Here is a 20,031-nt window from a genome sequence, read left to right on the forward strand (position 1 = left end):
AAAAAAAAAGCCTTCTTCATGTTCGTCATCGTTTGTCTCAAGGACACATCACACCAGGACATAAAACACTTTACGTCCCCCTAATTAACATTTCTGAACAGCATATACATATTTAATAAATGGTTAATAACACACCATAATGTAGCTGCAAGCAGATTTAAGTGTATGATAATGTATTTGTCAGCAACTTAAACTCCTCCTGTGGGCTCCCGTGAGTGGATGCTGGTGTATAAACAGATAATGACAATAAAGTAAAACATAGATGTAATATAAAATGTCATAGTTCATTAATAAACACTAATAAATGTCCCTTTATCTGTTCATAACTACACTCAATGCTTATGTACTGCTTCTAAAGCTACATAAGTGTTACCAACATATGAGAATTAAATTAAATTTGTATGTTTTGTGGCTTTACACTCAAACATTGCTGAACATCTCACTGGCAATCTCATTCTCTAAATTAAGCAAACTGATTGTTGGTTTATCAGATTTAAAATGATGTGCATTTAAAAACAAGTTCATACTGTCAGAATATTCTATTTGGGCTGTCATAGCTGAAGGTTACTGAGAAAAATACAGCAACAACTCGCAATGCACAGCGACTTTAAAGAGCACAAATCTGAAAATAAATAGATTAAAACAAAGCATGCAGCACAGTAATGCACCAGTCTGAGGCAGCACGAAGAGTGAGCGAGGAGTAGAAATAACATCATGTATTTATCTGATTTAAATTTAAGACTTTAAACCCAGCTCAGGGAGACAAGAGAGGAGTCTGGAAATCAATCTAGAAATATTGTCCTTTTGAGACATTTATTTAGAAATTTTTCCATCCCAACTCTCAGTGGGTACAAGGAAATGACAAGGCTGTGTATCACCATGGTAACAGTGTGAATTCCAAAATACCCACCATACCCCGAGACATGACAGCTGGTCAAAGAGCTTTTCGTTTCAGGTCAGAAACAGTCGACGTTTTCTGGAGTATAAGGCCGCCAAATGTTTCTCTCCAAACATCGGGATGTCTTTGTTTTTTTGTTTTTTTAGGACTTTCCTTCAATTATGTAAAGTCTCTTGGAAGTGTTTTCCATGTTGTATTTTACTCTGTTTACAACACAAAAATAACGGGCTAAATTACAAATAGGACATGGAAAAATAGTCCGTTCATATTTCATGGATCGCCTGTCCCACTGTGAGGCCTCAAACTTTTCATTCAGTCCTCTCGTCCCATCTGAAATGACTCTAAAATGGTGAGTCCTCTGACCGTCTGCAGGAACAGACCTGGGCAGTCTCACCTCTTCATCTTCCTCAGTTTAACATCTGCAAAGTCCTTCATCCCATCACAAGTATGCAGAAAAAGGGGAGTTATGGGTAAGTGCATGTCCATCCCTTCCTCTGCTAGGCCCATCATCCCAAGCTTTTTTCTCCCTTTTCTTTGCTATGTTGTAAATTCATCATGAGAGCAGAAGTGATGGGGCAATAGAAGAGAGGGCGCTGTAAAATGGAAGAAGAAGCGTCGGAGCGGCACACGGCGGGGCTAGAGGCCTATAGACTGCAGGGTTTGTCTCTCAGTGTTGTTGAGGTGACCTGAGAACATGCTGTAACATGGCTGCTGGGCGAACTGAGTCAGGAAGTCTGTCAGGTAGGCCTGGGAAAAGACAGACGATACAGAACAGGTTAAATGTTAGAAACTGATCTCTGCAGGGAAATTCTCTCTATCAGGTCAATCAGAGCACAGGGAGAGGGGTAGAACGAGCCTGGAGGAGGCGGTACAAGCTCAGCTCGCTTTGCATTGAGCAATATATTGAACTAATTCAAATTCTGGTTTTTGCACAATGTGTAAAAATGTCTGCATGTCAAAAACTGAGCTATTAAAAAAAACATGCACGCGTCTGAAAGTGAGTCTGGTAAACTGTGATGTGATTGATTACACTGTATGCACGCCTGCTGCAGTTTACTGGGCAGTCGTGACTTCAGACGTCTCTGCACACTGATCTGAGCTCCTAGTTGGTGCCAATTGTATGATGCAGTATCTCTGGTTATGAGAGGTTCAGCCACGGAGTCAGCTGATCAGTGCACAGACTCTAATGTGTTCAGTCTGTCTCTACCTGCAGACACCAGCCTGATGTCTGCTCAGGAAACACAGTCCATATTTAGCTGTATGGGCATTTTTTGAATGTGCAGAGTGAAGGCGGTGGTGGAGTTTCTGCTCAATCGTCTTGGCCATGAAGTCGTAAAAATATGATCATTTAATCGTGTTTTGCTGATGCATTTTATAAATAAATAAATAAAGGTGACTGACCCTGTCTTGGCCCTATCGTAGCTCCATGAATTAAAATCAAAAAATGTTTTTCCTTTTTGCTTTAATTTTATTTTTTAAACTTTATTTTCATGTATATGTCTTTTTTTTTAAGCTACTTTTACATGTGTTGATTATCTACTGTTTCAAGAAAGTCACCCAATGTATGTATGTACGCAAGTCCGACAGTTATTCATCAGCAGTTGGTGCAAACTGCATGCTTTATCCTTAAAGACTAATCCAACCAGCCTGGCACCATTTCACCCTAAAGCCCCTTTATAACTGGAGCATTGTCTGATCTGTTTTGACACAGAAAACACTCTAACACTGTCGACGATGGCTGCATGTCGCAGCGACTACAGCAGCCATTCTGAGGGGCCGGCTCTGCCTGGGAAACATTTACAGCGACTTTCAAAGGACCTTCGATGTTCCTCAATAGCAAACAACCCCGATTCCAAAGAAGTTGGGAGACTGTGTAAATCGTAAATAAAACCAAAATGCAATCACTTGCAAACAAACTGTGTTTACCAACAGTGGTTTTACAAAGTGTTCCTGAGCCCATGTAGTAACATCCTTTATACAACCATGTGTTCACAAAGTGGTGAACCTCACTCCATCCTCGCTTGTGAACGACTGAGCCTTTCCAGGATGCTCCTTTCATACCCAATCATGATACTATCACCTGTTACCAATTAACCTGTTTACCTGTGGAATGATCCAAACAGGTGTTTTTGAGCATTTTGCAACTTTCCCAGTCTTTAGTTGCTCCTGTCCCAACTTGTTTGAAACATGTTGCTACATCAAATTCAAAATAAGCAGATATTTACAAAAATCAATGAAGCTGATGAGGTAAAACATTAAATATATTGTCTTTGTACTGTTTTCAGTTTATGTCAAAAAGGATTAGCAAATTATCATATTCTGTTTTGTTTGTTTAAGTTCTTGATTTCACATCTATATTTCAATCTGTTTGCAAACAATGAGATTTCCATGCATTTTTCACACACAAGACAGACCAAAAGGCTTTATATGCATTGGATGTAATATAAAGCACACTTGTATGCTGTATATTGCATTCAATGCACATGGGGGCTGGTCAATATGAAAATATACCATTGAGGTTTTTGCCATGGGGACTAATGGAAATACGTGACATGAAACACATGGAACTATAAGTTTAGAGTAGTTGTACCTGCAGATCAATCAGATATATGGGGTCTTTCAAGGCATCTGGATCATCCTCCTCATCATCCTCGTAATAATCATCATCTGTAAGACAGGAACACACCAGGATATGGAAAACTTGGTATAACCAAGAAGACGAACTACAGGAATAGCTGAGACACTGGGGAGATACGAGTACCGTATTTGTTGGATGCGATGAGATCAGAAAGCAGCTGCCCTGCAAGCCCTTCGTCCTCCTCCTCATCATCTTCCCCCTCGTCCGCCTCATTGTCCTCCCACATACCACTGGAATCTGAGACGCAAAAAAGCTTGTAACTGAAATGTCCGCCGTCGTATTCTTTATCTTACAGGCCACGGCAAAATCTTACAAAGCTTTAGTCTTAAGTATTTAGTAAAGCTGTGTATTATTTAAAATTCATATTTAAATTCACCTTGGCTCCAGTCTGCTGCGTTCGCCCGGCTGGCGTTTGCCTCAACTACCGTTGACAGCTCATTGATGATCAGTTTAAAGATCTTCACTAGCAAAGGAATGTTGGTCCACCTCTCTGGGTCTGCAGAGGAGAAAGATACAGAAACATCTCCTGATATCACTGTGTGTGTGTGTAAAGTCATTGCTGCAACATTAAAAGCCTTGTTAAGAATATCTATTAGGTGTTAATGGTCATGCATTTGGAGATTCAGCTATCTCTAGGTTGTTTGGTCCTTACTCTTAGCAGATTTGGAGCGTGTGCGAATGCCGTCCTCCGGGCTGTAGATCTCTTCTCCCTTTACCACGATGTCCTGGAGACGTTTGTCGTCAGCGTTGAGGCCGTGCTGCAGCAGCTTACAGAGCGCCACCGTGCTGCAGGGAAGAAAAAACAGAGATGGTGACAGTTTGAGATATGTGGTGTGGGTGGAGAAAACAGAGAACTAGTTCAAGGTTTGTGAGAAGACTTTCAATGATATATCCCAAACTGAGCCATTTCAGCTCCTGCCATAAGCACAACTCTGTTTTAGAGCTGTACTGGAAGCAGAAACTGTCAGTTAATGTGAATTAACATTAATTGTTTAAATTTGGGGGATTTGGTGGTATTTATAGTGTTGTATTCATTTGAACACGACACAAAATGACAGAAATTGTTGTGTAAAGACTGAAGAAAGATCAAGAGAGAAGCTGAAACGCTGCCCACACACAGCCGGCCAATCAGGGTGTGAAGTGGGTGTGAATAACAGCTTGTCCATTTTGAAAAGTTAAAAACCCACAGCGCCCCCACCACTAATTCTGACATTGGAAAGCACTTTTCATGGAGCATTCTGGCAGCTTAACCTGGCCCACCTTTTGGCAAGTACCTCCAACAGATGCAGGCGTGCTGATGTCGCCATCTACAGACAATGAAAGTATTGCAGCTACAATTTTGGCTTGTGCCAGCTGCCAACAATAAATAACTGCAGCTTTTCTCTTTCACAGGTTTTGTTTTAGTGTGTGTGTGTGCAGACACTCATATGGTTGCAGAAACCAAAAAGCAACAATAAGCAAATTAATCACCTAACTAATGACTAAAAATAAATATTAAGGAAAAATGTGGTAAAATTGCAGCATCTTTGCCTACACTGAAAACTGGACATGGCTCTAAACTCCTGGTGCTTTCTGTTCTCATTGGTGGTGCAGGTTAGCATTTACAGACAGCTGGGACAAGCATGGCTGCTAGCTTCAACTCAATATTATTTCATGGCTTTACATTTCAAAGTTAAAAAAGTATTTCCTATAGATATACATAAATGATTAATGAAAATGCCATCTGACCTGACTTTACCCTCGTACTGCCCATAGAAGAGGTGCTGCCTGCTCATCCACTCTGTCATGACGAACTCCAGAGCAGGTTTCCCCGTTGGTCCGGGCAGACTGCACAGGAACTCCAACAGGGGCTCCAGCTGGGAGTGAACCAGGTGGGCAAACACCATGATCAGAGACTACAGACAGAAGAAGAGACACGAGGCAGAGGGAAGGAGAAATAATCATGAAGTGAAGGAAATCGTCCATCAACAGATAAAGACCAGGTCTGACGGTTCAGCCACACATTACCCCCCTACCTGCATGACACTCAGAGTCTCAGCTTGCTGCATCTTGCTCAGGATCGCTCGGAGGATCTGGTCCAGCTGTTCCCCGAGCTCAGTTCCTGCCCGAGAGATCAGAGTGGAAACCAACCGGCCTACGAAGGCAGCCGTGAACTCGGAGGTCCGGGGGTCCAGCAGCTGGTTGACCACCTGCATGACATACCAGAGGCCGCTGTTTCCCTGCTCGTCCCTCCACTGAGCGATCTGCTCGAGGGCGACGGAGACGTACGCCCGCAGACACTCGCCACCGTTCTTGAGAGAGGAGGGAGGTGGTGAAACAGTGGAAGGTAAAGGAGAGTGAGAGGAGAGTGGCGTTAAAGAATATGTAAGAGATCACACAGAATAAATCACAAGCCACATACTGCAGTTCATCAATCAAATACTTATTCTTTGTATTAAAAATCTTTAGTTCACCTGCATTATCGTGTTGTCATCAGTGCGTAAGGTGCACTGTGCCACCACAGGGAACGCCTGGCAGACCAGCATCTCTGAGAGCGGAGGTTTGGTGTTTCGGACGACTGTGGTCAGGATGTCTATGGACGTCTGTGGTACAGACAGAGGAGAAGAAGAGTGGTCAGACTCCATTTTTAATCTCAGAAAAAATTATTACTTGATGTGATTGTTTGTACCATTTTCAGGCATGTCATGTCTAGACAAACTCAAGTTTCAGATAAACAAAGTCAAAGTGCTGAGTCATTAATATACACAATTAGAGGGAAACACTGAGTGAGGACATTAAGAAATGGGTCAGTTCCTGTTTTTTTGTGGCTTATTGCTCATTTGGTTGCTGACTGAAATTATTTAACCAGATTATGACTAACACCAGAATATAAATCATAAACAAAGGCAAAGGATCCACAAATATTAAAATGATAATATAGCACTGTGTTCAAAACAGATCGCTACATTGGTTCCCAACACAGCTATCACATTCATACAAAAGTAAATGACAGGATTTATCCGCACAGAAGTTACATTCATCTTCTGACTGTGTGCTTGATGCCTGAGGTGACTGCTTTACACACTATGAGTAGCTACACTTGGGAGTTTTTCTTTTCAGCACCAGCTTGTGTCCAGTCTGTTAAACTGACTACAGTCTGTAAAATTCCAAACATCAGAAACAAGACGGGCACTCGGAGAGCGCAGACCTCCACCAAGGCCAATAGTTCACTCTTTGATGAAATGCAAATCTGCAAGCACAACCATGTCTGGATATATCTCTAAAACGTTTAGAATTCCACATTTGGATGTGACTGCCCTGTGATTCAGACCCGCTCCAGGATTTAATGGATTCTTCCTTAGCCCATGTTTCACAAATTACTCATCATTCAACGTCTAGTAATTCCCTGAAAATTTACCTGAAATGTGTCTGAAAGCGCTGATGAAGGGGAAAAGCTGGCATGAGACAGAAGGCCAGAGGGGCCTGTCTTAAGGACATTATTTGACAAATTTCATGGCATTCTTTCCTATGGTTACTGAGACATCATCCTTGGTTCTCAGCCAAAGCGGGACAGAATGGCTGACCGCTGCTCTGCTGCTCATGGGGAAACAAACATACATGACTGTGCCACCTGAACCATCTGAAAGGTCAGACTTTCTATACATCTTTCCTACTTTTTGAGGCTCTGTCTACTTACAGCACAGAGTCCAGAGGGAATCTTGTCAGGGGGAGCCTGCATGATGCTGACCAGCGTTGGGATGAGACGCATCTGCATTGGGCCCTGGCAGCCTTCGATCTGGGCCAGTTCCTTAAAGATGTCCTGAGCCAGGGATGCCACCACAGGGTCTGAGGAGAAGAGAGGAGGCAGGGCTTGAGAGGCAGTAAGAGACAAATCATACCTATGTGTCTCTTAACTTAATATGTATTCTCTGGAAATGTTTGCTAAGAGAAACATGTTTTTCCTCCTCGTGTAAATGTAATATTACAGTCTGACAGAGGATGTGGTTAGAGGAGCTACAGCAGTACCATTGTTATATTTAAGGAAAATAGCAATGGTGAGGGGACAGATCTTGTTCTCGGCGCTGGTGGTGAAGGCCGGGTCGACGGTGCAGACGATGCACAGAGTCTCCATGACGAGGGTGAGCACCTCTGAGCTGAACTGGGCTGCCAGTTGGACCAGTCCCTCGAGGATGCTGGGGAGGAACGGTTGAAGGACGTGGGTGCTCTCCGACAGCTTCAGCTGATCACAATACCTGCAGAATGACGCAGACAAGAGGCGTCAGTGAACGGATGATAACCCATCATCTTCAGAATCATTTAATGACACTTCAAATTCTTGAAATGAGCTTTGGAAGCTTAAATTTGAATTTTTGTGTCCGTGACGAAGTGTAAAAACCATGGGGAATTTTGTACTCAACGATTTCTTAGTCGAGCGCACTTACTTCCTGGAGTTGTCTGCAGTTGCCTGGCAACCTCATGGCGACTTGTGCTAATCTAAGCTAACTGGCTGTAGCATCACATGTACTGTACAGGCATGAGAGTGGTACCATCTCATTTTACTCTCAGAGAGAAAACAAATAAGCATATGCTCTAAAATCTGAAACTGTTGCTTCTGAGCTGCCTATACCAGGGGGAATAATAAGATTTGTCTACAGAAAATATGTAATATTATTCAGCCTCAAATGCAATCACAATCAGTCTTTCCAATTTAAATGTTTTTCCAAGATGCTAAGTTGTTGGTTCACAGCTGCACACATTCACAAAAACAGAAATACTCTGTATTTGGGTGGTAGCACAGCTAAAAACACAGCTTGCTCACCCCCAGATGGCCCTGACCGCGGAGATGCGGACGGAGGGTGGCTGGCTGTCGTGGAGGCCGCTGACGGTGGCCTGGAGGAACTGCTGGATGAGCTCAGGAGACATGGCTGCGGTGAAGCGACTGGCTGCCCACAGAGCTCGGCCGAGGAGGAACGGAGACGCCGCTGGTCAAGAGAAAACAGCAAGAGGCAGCAGTGAAGAACAAGGCACGAGAAACAACGGAGAGGGGTTTATTTCCCACAACAATGTGATGTCATTTTAATTCAATAATTTAATCATTTGTAGTGATTCCTCATGAGGCATTGAGTCAATTACAGACGAACTTCAGAGTGATTTGATGTCTATACAAACAAAGGGTCAGTTTAAGACTCACCGGCCAAGTTGAGATCGGCGAGGATAACACTGGCCAAGAAACCATGCATGTCAAACTGGATGCGACCGTTCTTCACGTTCTCTGTGATGATGGTTTTGACAGAGCCGAGTGCCAACATGCAGGCTTCGTGGATCTTCCACCTGGTTAAAACAAAAAACAAAAAAACTTTTTGACTTAAAGGTTTCACAATAATTGATACAATAAAAGCAGGGTGGCAGTTATTGTCATGCTTGACATTTAGTGTTTTTAGTGTGTCCTATATTGCAGCAGGTATCTGGCTTGGATTCGACTGAGCTTTAAGATCACATGCTGTGATGCAGCAAGAGACAGAGTCTGTGTTACTCCTCACCAGTGCTCATTGCCACTGTTTTTGGCCTGCTCTGCCTCCTGGAGGTGTCTGGTCGCTGCCGCTGCCAGCGCTACTGCGCTCTCATTCTGAAACTCTGCAGCAACAGCCTGCAAGCAGAGGTCAAAGGTTACCGTCATTATACACACGTTCAGGACGGACCAGAGGCTACGAAGTGAGCTGATGAGCAGAGCTGCTATGAAACCACTGCAAACTTATACATGCTGGACATTTCTGACCCCTGTTTTACACGTGACTGCACTGTTCAGCATTCCTATGACTCAGCACTGCATAGAAAATCTCTGTTCATAAGCAAACAACCATTTCCAGTCCTTTTCGAGGACAAGGGCAACGTGGTTTAACAGATGCCTCGAGTGTTTGCGGAGGCTGTGTGTAGGAGATGAAAAAGGAGAGGAAGAAAGTGTGTTTCCCCCGTACGACGTGCAGAAACAGTCGCCTAGCAGGCATGAGTGCACTCCCAACCTCTGCAGACCTGACTTAGCAGAATATAACTGAAAGTAGATTTACTGCCTTGCAGTTGTATGCCTTCGCCCACCACTCAAGTTGCATTTCCATCTATGTCTGTCCAGACTCATATAATATATATAGTGAAGACTTTGAAGGAATCAAAGGAATTAAGCAAAATGGAAGTTATCACTATGTTCACATGTAAGATTCCAGTGAATAATTTCCTGTGAGGAACATGCTGTCTTCACTTAGAGACTATTTTCACAGAGGAGCACAGAGGACTGATAGAGAGCTTCATCACATGGTGCAACAACAATCACCTGAAGCTCAATATCAGCTAAACCAATGAGCCTGTGGTGACTACAATGCTTCAAATATGGATGCTGCTGTAAAGAAGCTACAAATTGTAAAACGTGGATGCTTCACATACACGTCTTCAACCCGGCAGCACAGAAGATCAACACAATCACTGCAGTTTCAAGGTGGAAACCCAAAATTTGTGTCACCAATTCAGTGTCTGGCCTAATGTGAAATATGGTCACAATCCATAAAAAAAGTTATGGTGTTGAGTAATGGCCAGAAGTTTTGCAGAACACTGTGATGCCACAGTGAAGTTGACCTTTGACAACCAAATTCTAATCACTTCATCCTTAAGTCCAGGTGAACATTTGTGCCACATATAAAGAAATTTCCTCAAGATATCACGTTCACGAGAATGGGACAGACGGACAACCTGAAAATATAAAGCCTCTGGCCACGGCTGTCGCTGGCGTGGAGGTTTAATAGGAGGCATTTTGTATCCAGGAGGATAGTTTCTGTGTGGTCCTGCTACAATACATGGAGGACACAAGCTCAACACACCTCTGGTTTAAATCCTTTTCACATTCCTATTAATCACACACTGACACTTGTTGCCTCCATTTTACTATGCTAACAAAATCACTTTGTTTAAATATAAGCAACACACCACTTATACAGATCAGGAGACTGATTTCTTTTAAGACTTCAAAATCAGCAGATGGATTCATTAGTAGCTTAGATTTTTAATTAATGCTAGAATTACAGTTCTTCATACTGTCCTGCTGTTGGTCACGAGAGGGGTCCAGAGTTTGACTGACGGCATTCACACCAGGACAAACAGAAAGATGCTCTTTCTACTGAGCAGAACAAGGAGTAAAAAGCAGCCTCACCAGCAGCAGGTCCTGAGCAGAGATCCTGACAGAGTAGGAGAAGGTGTCATCATCCTCATCTTCTACAAATTGCTGAGGGTTTGCAGTCCACACTTTGATCTGAAGAAACAAAGGGCAAACAATCAGGCTCAACACCAGTGAATCAAGATAAATATGCATGCCGGATTTACACACGCTTCCATGTATGCACCCACCAACGCAACAGCCAGTTCAGCCTCATGCGTTCAGGTCATTGCTCACCTGGTCCTCCGTGATCTGCATGTACAGGATGATGTAGTAGATGAGTTCGGGCAGGGCTTTCTTCACTGTGCTCTTAAACTTGTTGTTCTCCAGCAGCGTGTGGACAAACTCAAAGATGCTGAACACCAGATTCTCAAAACCCAAAACCTCACCTGCCAATAACACAAGAAGATTGTTAAAAAGGCGCTTAGACAATAAAAACTTTCAGAGGCATATTATGAGAAGATGAATAAAAAGAAGTGGTTAGGATGATGTGAACTCTGCTCACCATCTGAGTCTACAGGGTCATCCACTTCCTCTGTGTAGTTGACTTCTGTTCGCACATAAGTGAACGTTTGGTTAAGGAATACTCGACTAAAAAAGCAGTTTAATCTTCCTTCACTTTGTGAACCAGTAGATTGGTAGTTTAGAGAGGATGTCCTGTAGCTGGAAGGCCACAATCTCCAATCTCACACGTATTTGAGACAAATGCCCGAAAGGAAGTAAAACTGCTGGTTATATCATGCTTTTCTCACCTCACATGAAAACCACTCTTACTCACTGATCTATACAACGCTGATACAACACAGACAGCAGTAGTTATTCCAGGAAGAAATGGGCTAACGCACAGCTGTAAAGGATATAAAGCTGCACTTTCAGTCAGTGTATTCCATACAATGGGTAATATCTGCTGCATGGAGGACAGCATGGGTTTGGGGAAGTTCTTCACCAACGCTGTTACTGCCTGATGAAAAAGAAGAAACACACGTTTAAAACCTTAATTGCAGATACCATGGAGGAGCATTTTTAAAATAAACACAAGTAATTTTATCTTGTTTCTTGAGTAAATAAATACAGTATAACTAAACTACTGACTAACTACATAATCGCCCTATAGTTTCAAAAACTTTAAAAAGGACAACATTTTCCAACGCCAATAGATTTACTTACTCAACAAGTTAACTTTCCCTCTAACCTTTATCTAGTTCTGTCCTCCACAGCTAAACATACGGGGTTCCATTCATGGTTTCAGACATTTGAGGGTCACACAGGGTCCAAAGAGCCTCTCACCTTAAGGACTTCCATCTTAAGACCGCTATCTGATGAGGGTCCATCAGGCATCTGCAGAGCCTGCACAAACGCTTCAGTGAACTGCTGCACCACGGGGAAGATCAACGCCTTAGCTGCACCCTGCACGGACAGGGGGGTGCAGTAAATAAAAATTTAAGTGATACTGAAGCAACCAGCACAACATGAGCACTTCAAACTTCAAAAACACTGATTTAAATAGATGTCCAAACAGTCCATCCTCTGCTGTAAATTTTTTTTAATCTCTTTTAAAGTACATTAGCACTTTTTTCCATGGCAAAAGGGAGTTCATTAAAAGTGAAAATGTTCCATTGTATAATTAACTCAAACTAAATCTATTACATGATAATTTATATAATATCTGAAAGAACATCATCATACGTCTTGTTGTGACTCTTACCTTCTCAAGCTCTTCAATAGCACAGATGAGGTTTGCACAGGTGGTGAATATCTCCACTGCTCTGGAGCGGGTACGAATACTGTACACCTGCAACAGTTGAGACTAACATTAAAGGTAGCCCAAACTTCATGTCAAACACAGTGTAGAGCAGTTAGGGATAGATGATACATGTAACATGAAACAGTACAGTTCCTACTGCTAGTTGACTGAATGTGTGCATCAAGAGAAAAATGAAATGCTAATTATACAGTGAATGTGCTCCTCCTTGGCCAGATGTATACAAAAACTGTTGCATTGTGAGATAAGAGTTGTAGCAATACCTCGGCCATGGTGAAGATCTTGTACATTTCAGGTAAGATGACTGGAGCCACCAGCGGCATCTGTGTATCTGTCACCTCCCGAGTAAACTCTGAACATATCAGACGACAAGTTGTTACACAAACAAGAAGACGTTTAAAACACGTGTTTTTTTCCCTACACTTATTACATTTAAAGTTATTACTTTTCAAGGGAATGATTTCTAGCTCAAGTGTTTAGTTCTTTTCAAAATCAACAAGAGATACAAAAAGTGAAACAAGACCAAAAGACAGGTTTGCAAAAACCATTAGAAAACATGAAAGTTTGGGGTTTCTTATGTACAGTAAGACCTGGGAGTGAAACATGTATTTAACTGAATATGATGATAATGTTTTCTCTCCTGGTGCCTAATTTAAGGGTACTGATTGATACCCACTACGGATCCAATACTATTGCTCGTTTTTACTTCCCAGTTTAAAATCCATGTGTGAAACTGATTGGGATCACACTTCAAGAGTTAAAATACGTATAAAATGGATGCAATTTACACGAACTCATACCACTGAGGATAAGAAAATTAATAATGTAACACATTAACACTGCTTCTGCTCATAGAAAATTCACTTGCATTCTCAAGAATAAACATATAAAACTATGACTGCTGCATTCTAAAAATCTAGATGGGATAATGTTTTAGAGGAAGGACACCGACAGCTTCAGAGTGTGGGTGTGTATCATACCTGTGAGGACCCTCATGGCCCCGTGCACAGCATTGACATCTCCGCTGACCAGCATCTCCATCAGCAGGGTGAACAGCTGCGGCCAGGCCTCTGGCCAGTCCCAGTGGGCGATGGCCGACACCGCGTACGCAACACTGGAGCGGACTTTGCTGATGGCCTCTCGCAGACCGCTTGGCAGCAGTTCCCTGATGGCAGCTTTAGCCTGGAGGGCAACAACAGGAGTTTGACTACATTCAGCTCAAAAAGCCCTGTGGTCAAATTACATGTTGCGTGCAAGAAAACCCTTGAGAGACAGAACTTCTGCATGTAGCAGACAAAAGAAATGTATTTCAGGAAGAGGGCGTTACCTGCTCTGTTGTTTCAGGTGGCCTGAACTTCTCCGACTGGGAACACCAGTGAGTTTCCACATACTGCTTCAGGATGACTGATGCTAACTGCAAACACAGACAACAAGACAGCCATGAGGGATGATATCTGTTAAGCTGCATAGTGATACAGGTAATGACAATCAGGCATGCAAATCAGGACAGCGTACTTATGTCAGAATAAACACATGAGACTCTCATTTGACATGCACGCCTGTGGGTCAGACATCCTTTGCTCCCCTGCAAATGTCGACTTTGGTTGTTTCATGCTCACCTGACGGATTGCGAGTGCTCCCTGAGGATCAACTGTGAGTTCTGCCAGGTGGACACCAAACTCTACAAGATGAACATATCCACAAAAAAAAAACATTAACAAAACAGCTAGAGACCTCGTAACATACATTAAACAATTATTCATGTTTTTTCCCACAGTGATGAATTACTGTGGGTGTGTAATGAGGATTTTATCGATAAACAGGAAAACACAACAGTTAGTGTCATGATAAGCTGAAACAGATCTACCCACACAAGCTCCACGCTGTTACTGCTGCCAAAGACGCCTCTGCTAAACACTGACTTGAACACAGTTTGTGTTTCACATATGTTCTTTTGTAGTAGTACCTGTTGCTGTCATTGTTTACAGGTATACTACGCAGGAGTTGTGGGTCACAGTTTTTAAAGAAACCGTTTTCAGCACTGCGTCCATCTTTTTCATAGCTTCCCCTTAGATTACAATCTGGCACCAGGTCACCACCTTTTTTTAAAGTCCTGACCTCACCTGCGCATTATTGGCTGGGGGATACACATCGATTGCTCATAAGTTACAGGCCACAAACGTCCCAACCACAGCGACAGAAGACACAAATACGAAAAGCCAAGCAGGAACCACCACACGACACCACACTTCTAGTGGGTCATAACTGATAATTGTGCGGGATGACTTTTTATGAGTCTATACATCGTTTTTTCAGGATGTTTGACATTAAAAGAGTTTCTTCCTGTCAAAACATGAAATTATGTTTCATGTTGAATTCCTTAGAACATGATGGCACCAATGTACTGTGTTATGCCAAATTTAACACCAGATTAGCATTCCAGACAAACGTGACACTGTATGTTAACTGTTCTACAGTAAATAACATTGCCACATTTGGTTCCAAGGCCACTAACATTGGAAAAACCGATTGGAGGTTTACAGCTACAGAGCGCACTGGTTTGAACCTGGGCTGAGAGGCATGCGGCGAGATTAACGCACAGTTCAGGATCAGCATCAACCTCAGCTCTGAACCCGCTCTCTCTCACTGGGTTTTACTAAGGGTGACATCAGGCGCCAGAAGACAATGTTAGTGCTGACAATCCTACAAAGTGGCTGCCTTAGAGAGGGGCCAGCGGAAAGGGTCGGCCTCGCTGCGACGCAGCCGACAGACAGCGTGCACAATTAGCCTTTCAGCGGGGGCACGAGGATCGCAGGACAATGGGAAGTCTAGTGGAGTATACAGTAAGCTACAGCCATTAGGTACTGTATCCCTCTGTCCCATTTGAGTTCAATGGAAATGATACCCACAACAATGGTTTGTTATGGGTAGTATTTCCCAAATACACCAACTGCCACCAATTGTTTACGTAAGGTATTTTGTCAAGTTCATGTCATAAAATGGAACAATTCTGTCACAGATAAACAAAAACAGAATTGGAAAACTGGTTGATCTGTCATTTCTTTTCCTCCCAAAGGATATGGTACTTCACTGGTTTAACTATGCAACTAAAACGGGTGTTGAATAATCACACAATTTAAGCTTCAAGATGTTTTCAGGGCTTTCAGACACTTTCCAAACACTGTTCTTAACTAATCATAAAGCTCAGATACAAGGGGCTGTTACACCGGTGAGCCTCGAGTCTTGATACACTATCAATCAAATGATGGTATACAGGAGGAAACTTTAACTCAGTCAAAACAGCTCGGACTGGAGGAGCACATTGTGGACAGTGATGTGCATGTTGAGGTAAATTTTTTTTTTTTTAGAATACTTGGTATTCAGTAACATGTACTTCATGTGTGCATGGACTGATGATCAGCATAATGTCTCAGAATGTCTGGGTGCTGTTGCTCTGCCTTCCAGTAACAGGAAAGAAAAACCTGGACAGTTATCCCTCTCTTTGTCTTCCTGATGGTGCTGATGATGATGCAGGAAACTGGCAGCCTGTTAGGCGGGATCCACGGAAAAAGCCCTTGAGAAATGTCTTCGCGGGAAAATCTGTCATCGGGCATTCAGTGGTTGCCATAGTGACCGAGGGATAAATTAATAGGACTCAGTTTGGTATTATATTTGTGACCGCTGGAAGTCGGCTGGCACTTTACAATACGTCGCCCTTAAGATATATAGCGAAGTAATAACGGTTGGTTATGGGAGCTAACGGCTGCGGACAAAGCTCTGTCTGTTGCTGTCATTCCTGTTTCCAAGTGACGTTATTTAACTCCCATGCGCTCGAGACCAGAACCGGTGTGTATGAAGCTATAGCTTCAGAATTGTTAACGTACGTTAGCTAAATTCACGCAAATTTTGCTCACTTTAACTTAACTTCACGTGTTCACCAAGGTATAAGGATAAACTAGTGCCCACCCTGTTGCTGTGCTCTTGGGGCCGGGGTCCACACAGCCTCCATGTGCTTAATAGAACTTGCTCACTAGCAAACGTTTATGATTATACTTGTGTGACACTGTTAGCTGTGACTTGTCCGATCACGTTGATTTAAGCAAGACGAGGCAACTCACCCCATAAGCTGAGGCAAGGAGGACACGTTTTCGTGAGCTTTCAAGCTAACTTGGTCATCACTTACTTCTAGAAATACGGCCTTATGTTAGCTACTGAGCCAAGACAGTTGCCCGGCTAACGTTTTGACTGTTAGCTACTTCTCAGCCTAGCAAATACAGCCGAAGTTAGCACTGGTAAAAGCAGGAGACAGCCGTCCGCATGGAGCTTGTCTCTGCAGAGGCCGATGACGTTCATGAGGGAGAAAACCGGGTAGCTAGCCGCCGTTGACCCTCGTCAAAGTAGCGTTCAGAAACTGCCGGCCACTCACCCTCTGTCACTTCCAGCACTTTGATCTGCTCCTCCGCGGCGGCGCGGACTTCTTGAACCGGGGACAGGATGGCCGTCAGCGTCTCGATCAGAGCCTCTTTCAATCCCTGTTGGACCGGGCCGGCGGCCGGACCGGACCGAGCACTACCCGGCGCACTCATGCCTGCTTTGTTTTCACCTGCAGCCCGCTAAAGAGTCAGTCCACCACGACCACCACCCGGGGAGGAGCAGACAGCCACAGCCGGAGCCGAAGCGCGCCAATGCATGGAAACGTGGAGGCGGGGCTTTGCGGGAGGAGGGAGGAAGCACATTTTGTCGTCCGGTTTGGCCCACGTGTTTTTTTAGGTCTGTTTTGGTTTTCCAACCTCTGGCTCCCTCCTGTGGAGCGGGGGAAAATGATACCTTCCACAGCTCTGTGAAAAATTACCGGGTCACTATAGAAGCAAATTATTGAGCTAAATGAAGGGTTTGAAATTCAAATAGACTACTGAAAATTTCAAACAGACCTTATAAATCCAGACGGATGGTTTCCAAAATATAACATTTCAGTACTATAAATGCAGTGGTGTTTGAATGTCAGCATCAAGTGTTTAGTAGTGACTACTTTTCAAAACTAGGTATTCACCTATGTAAAATTATGACCATTATTTGTTTCCATATCTAACAAATGTATTAAGAAAACACCTGCTTTAACATCACTGATTAGGTTGTAGCCATAAATGCAAGTATATATTATTAAGCCAAAATTATGCTGACATCCCAGTTCACACACTTTTGTGGATTGGACCGAGTCAATTTTGTTCCCATTAAGGGAAATCTTGATGCTTTGGGGAATACCCTTTTTTTGTTTCAACACAGCCTGACCTCCAGCTAACACCTTTGGGACGAGTTATGAAGACCACTGCAAGCTAGGCCTTGTTGCCCAACATCAGTGGCCAACGCATGGGAGCAAACTCCAGGAGTCAGGCACCAAAAGCTTGTGGAAAGCCTTCCCATAAGAATGGTTTGAGAATGAGATGATCAGTCATTATATATATGATTGTGATGCTCAAGTGTCCACATACCTTCTGCAATGCTGTGTACTTTTAGTTTAAATTAATAGAATGGGGTGCAATTTTCCTCCCTGCATCTTCTGTTAACAGGTGTAGTTTCACCTGAGCTTTCATTACTTCTCATTTCTCCACTCTTTACCGAGACAAAAGTAACATTAAACCACTGTGAGGTGGCATAATGGTGCAATTCATTGTGAGCCGTGACTGTCAGTGTGCACAAGCTGTAACTCTGGAAGTGTCAGTGGGTCTCGTTACCAGCTTCACCTCATAATCCTGTTGCTCCAACAAGGTGACAGATGGGGCATCAGCAAGATTTCCACCAATGTGATGCGAGCACGTGACAAACTGTTTGTCTCCTCTTGAACCTCCACGACTGAGACTTCTCTGGATAGACAATCTTTTCCCATCTCGCTGCAAATACATTGTTTAATTTCTTACATTTTAATCTCCTGACAGTGAGCTTCAGTCTTCTCAGGTGCTAAATTTCTTCATTCAGGAGCTTTAAATGGCTTTTGAAAAACATCCCAATGTGTTACTGCTTTTGCAAACTCACTTATTGCTGCAGCCTGTGTGGCTTTAAGGAGAACACAGGTGAGGAAAATAAACAGTGAATGTAATCTCTTCTCTCACATTATCACTGGTGCAGATCCCAAGGATTAAAACGAGAAGCAACCGTGGGGACTCAAATCGTTCTGAAAAGTAAAATAATTATATACCTTAATATTACAATGATAGCATGTTTCAGGAAAGCTAATCAAAGTGTTTTGGAACGTTGTGTGTGTGTGTGTGTGTGTGCAAAGCTGGTCGACAACCTCATGTACTCTCTGTGGCTGTTTACAAAGCCAAAGAGACACAGCAATGACTGACAACTTTTCTTTTTGCTAAATATGGATTTGGTTATGTCCCCTCTCCTTGGCTGGTGTCTTTAACGTACCAAGACCAACAACACCCTTGCTCAGTTTTGTCTTTCAGACTGTAGGGAATAATAATAAGAGTCTATTTCTAAACAATCCAACTCTGTGAGACTTGAGAAATAAGGCCCCGATGTCTTGATGACAAGGCCATGGTGGAGGCCATATTTGTATCTGACAAAAAATACTCAGTTTAGGGAACAGCAGAATAATCAAGAATGGTGGAAGTGTCTGCCTCAAACTACTGCTCCAACAAAATACTGCACCTCCCATGTTCTGTGAAAAGTGAGTTGTGCAAGATGTGACACTGGCAAAAGTTCCACGGTAAAACATGTGATAATCCTCCAGAATAACAGGTGTCAGAAACACAGATTAGTTTACAAGTAGTTGCCATTTTATAGGTTCACCTAGCTATAACGGGTGCAGTCTAATACAACAGGACAGCAATAAATCCTACTTTATGGTTCTAATGTTGAGTTCTGTTTGGAACTGTATAGAGATGTTTTGTTTATGTGTATGTATACATGTGGAAGAAATTTTTACAGTCTACGTTTCTCTTTCTTTGCATATGAATGTGTGTGTCTCATCTTTTATTTCCTTGTAAAGCACTTTCTGGTTTTGATACATGCTGGATGAATACATTTTATCATGTTTTACTGAGAGGTGGGTCTAATATTTATTGTACCTTCAGTGATGGGCTAAATATAAGAAAGGCCTCTCACAGGACATTCATGAAGGGAGGGTTTATTGCAGGACTGTTGTATTACACTGCACTACGATAGGCGTACCGAATAAACTGGCAACTAAGTGCATGTGATGTGGACCTCAGGTCACTCAGCCTAAGAATGAACCAAACACTAATACAACTGTTTCTTCTTGTTTAAGCAAAAAGAATTTGGTTTATGTAGAAACAAGCAATGTTTTGCACCTGGATATTTCCCTCTCCTTCAAAAGAGTTAAAGCTAAAATAAAAAAGAAATGAATACCCATCCCATTGCACCCAGAATCGCCACCTTCCAAAAATGTATGCAGGTGTTACTGACAGAAAGCAAAGGAAACCTGGGGGACAGCTCACAAGGGAGATAGATATAAGTGTACAGTACATATATATAAAATATAAAATCTGAAATATATTTTATATATATTAAATTGTGTTAGGGTTCAGTAT

The 20,031-nt window shown here is 42.7% G+C and overlaps 1 protein-coding gene across 1 annotated transcript; it reads right to left on the bottom strand.

Moving 5' to 3' along the window:
* Window positions 1–695: 695 nt before the first annotated feature.
* Window positions 696–17,159, bottom strand: ipo9 (importin 9). The gene is made up of 24 exons (XM_041954435.1): window positions 16,902–17,159; window positions 14,095–14,156; window positions 13,803–13,889; window positions 13,456–13,657; window positions 12,739–12,827; window positions 12,419–12,505; window positions 12,001–12,120; window positions 11,574–11,674; window positions 11,219–11,277; window positions 10,951–11,102; window positions 10,711–10,809; window positions 9,056–9,162; window positions 8,707–8,846; window positions 8,335–8,497; window positions 7,542–7,768; window positions 7,213–7,361; window positions 5,990–6,118; window positions 5,552–5,827; window positions 5,265–5,431; window positions 4,189–4,322; window positions 3,913–4,032; window positions 3,660–3,773; window positions 3,489–3,565; window positions 696–1,645 (listed from the first exon to the last, which is right to left on the bottom strand). Exons 1-24 carry the CDS (start codon window positions 17,059–17,061, stop codon window positions 1,535–1,537), a joined length of 3,132 nt encoding a protein of 1,043 aa, XP_041810369.1. The 5' UTR covers window positions 17,062–17,159; the 3' UTR covers window positions 696–1,534.
* Between the last annotated feature and the right edge of the window lie 2,872 nt (window positions 17,160–20,031).

Source organism: Chelmon rostratus, chromosome 2 (assembly GCF_017976325.1).
Source record: "Chelmon rostratus isolate fCheRos1 chromosome 2, fCheRos1.pri, whole genome shotgun sequence".
In the NCBI taxonomy this organism is placed as follows: domain Eukaryota; kingdom Metazoa; phylum Chordata; class Actinopteri; order Chaetodontiformes; family Chaetodontidae; genus Chelmon; species Chelmon rostratus.

What these genes read in the sequence shown, in the direction of transcription:
- ipo9 (XM_041954435.1), bottom strand. Translation starts at nt 17,061, where the DNA reads ATGAGTGCGCCGGGTAGTGCTCGGTCCGGTCCGGCCGCCGGCCCGGTC. An exon ending in AGTGCTGGAAGTGACAGAGG is followed by an intron (nt 14,157 to 16,901) that starts GTGAGTGGCCGG and finishes TTCATCTTGTAG; the next exon opens with AGTTTGGTGTCCACCTGGCA. An exon ending in GAGCACTCGCAATCCGTCAG is followed by an intron (nt 13,890 to 14,094) that starts GTGAGCATGAAA and finishes CTGTGTTTGCAG; the next exon opens with TTAGCATCAGTCATCCTGAA.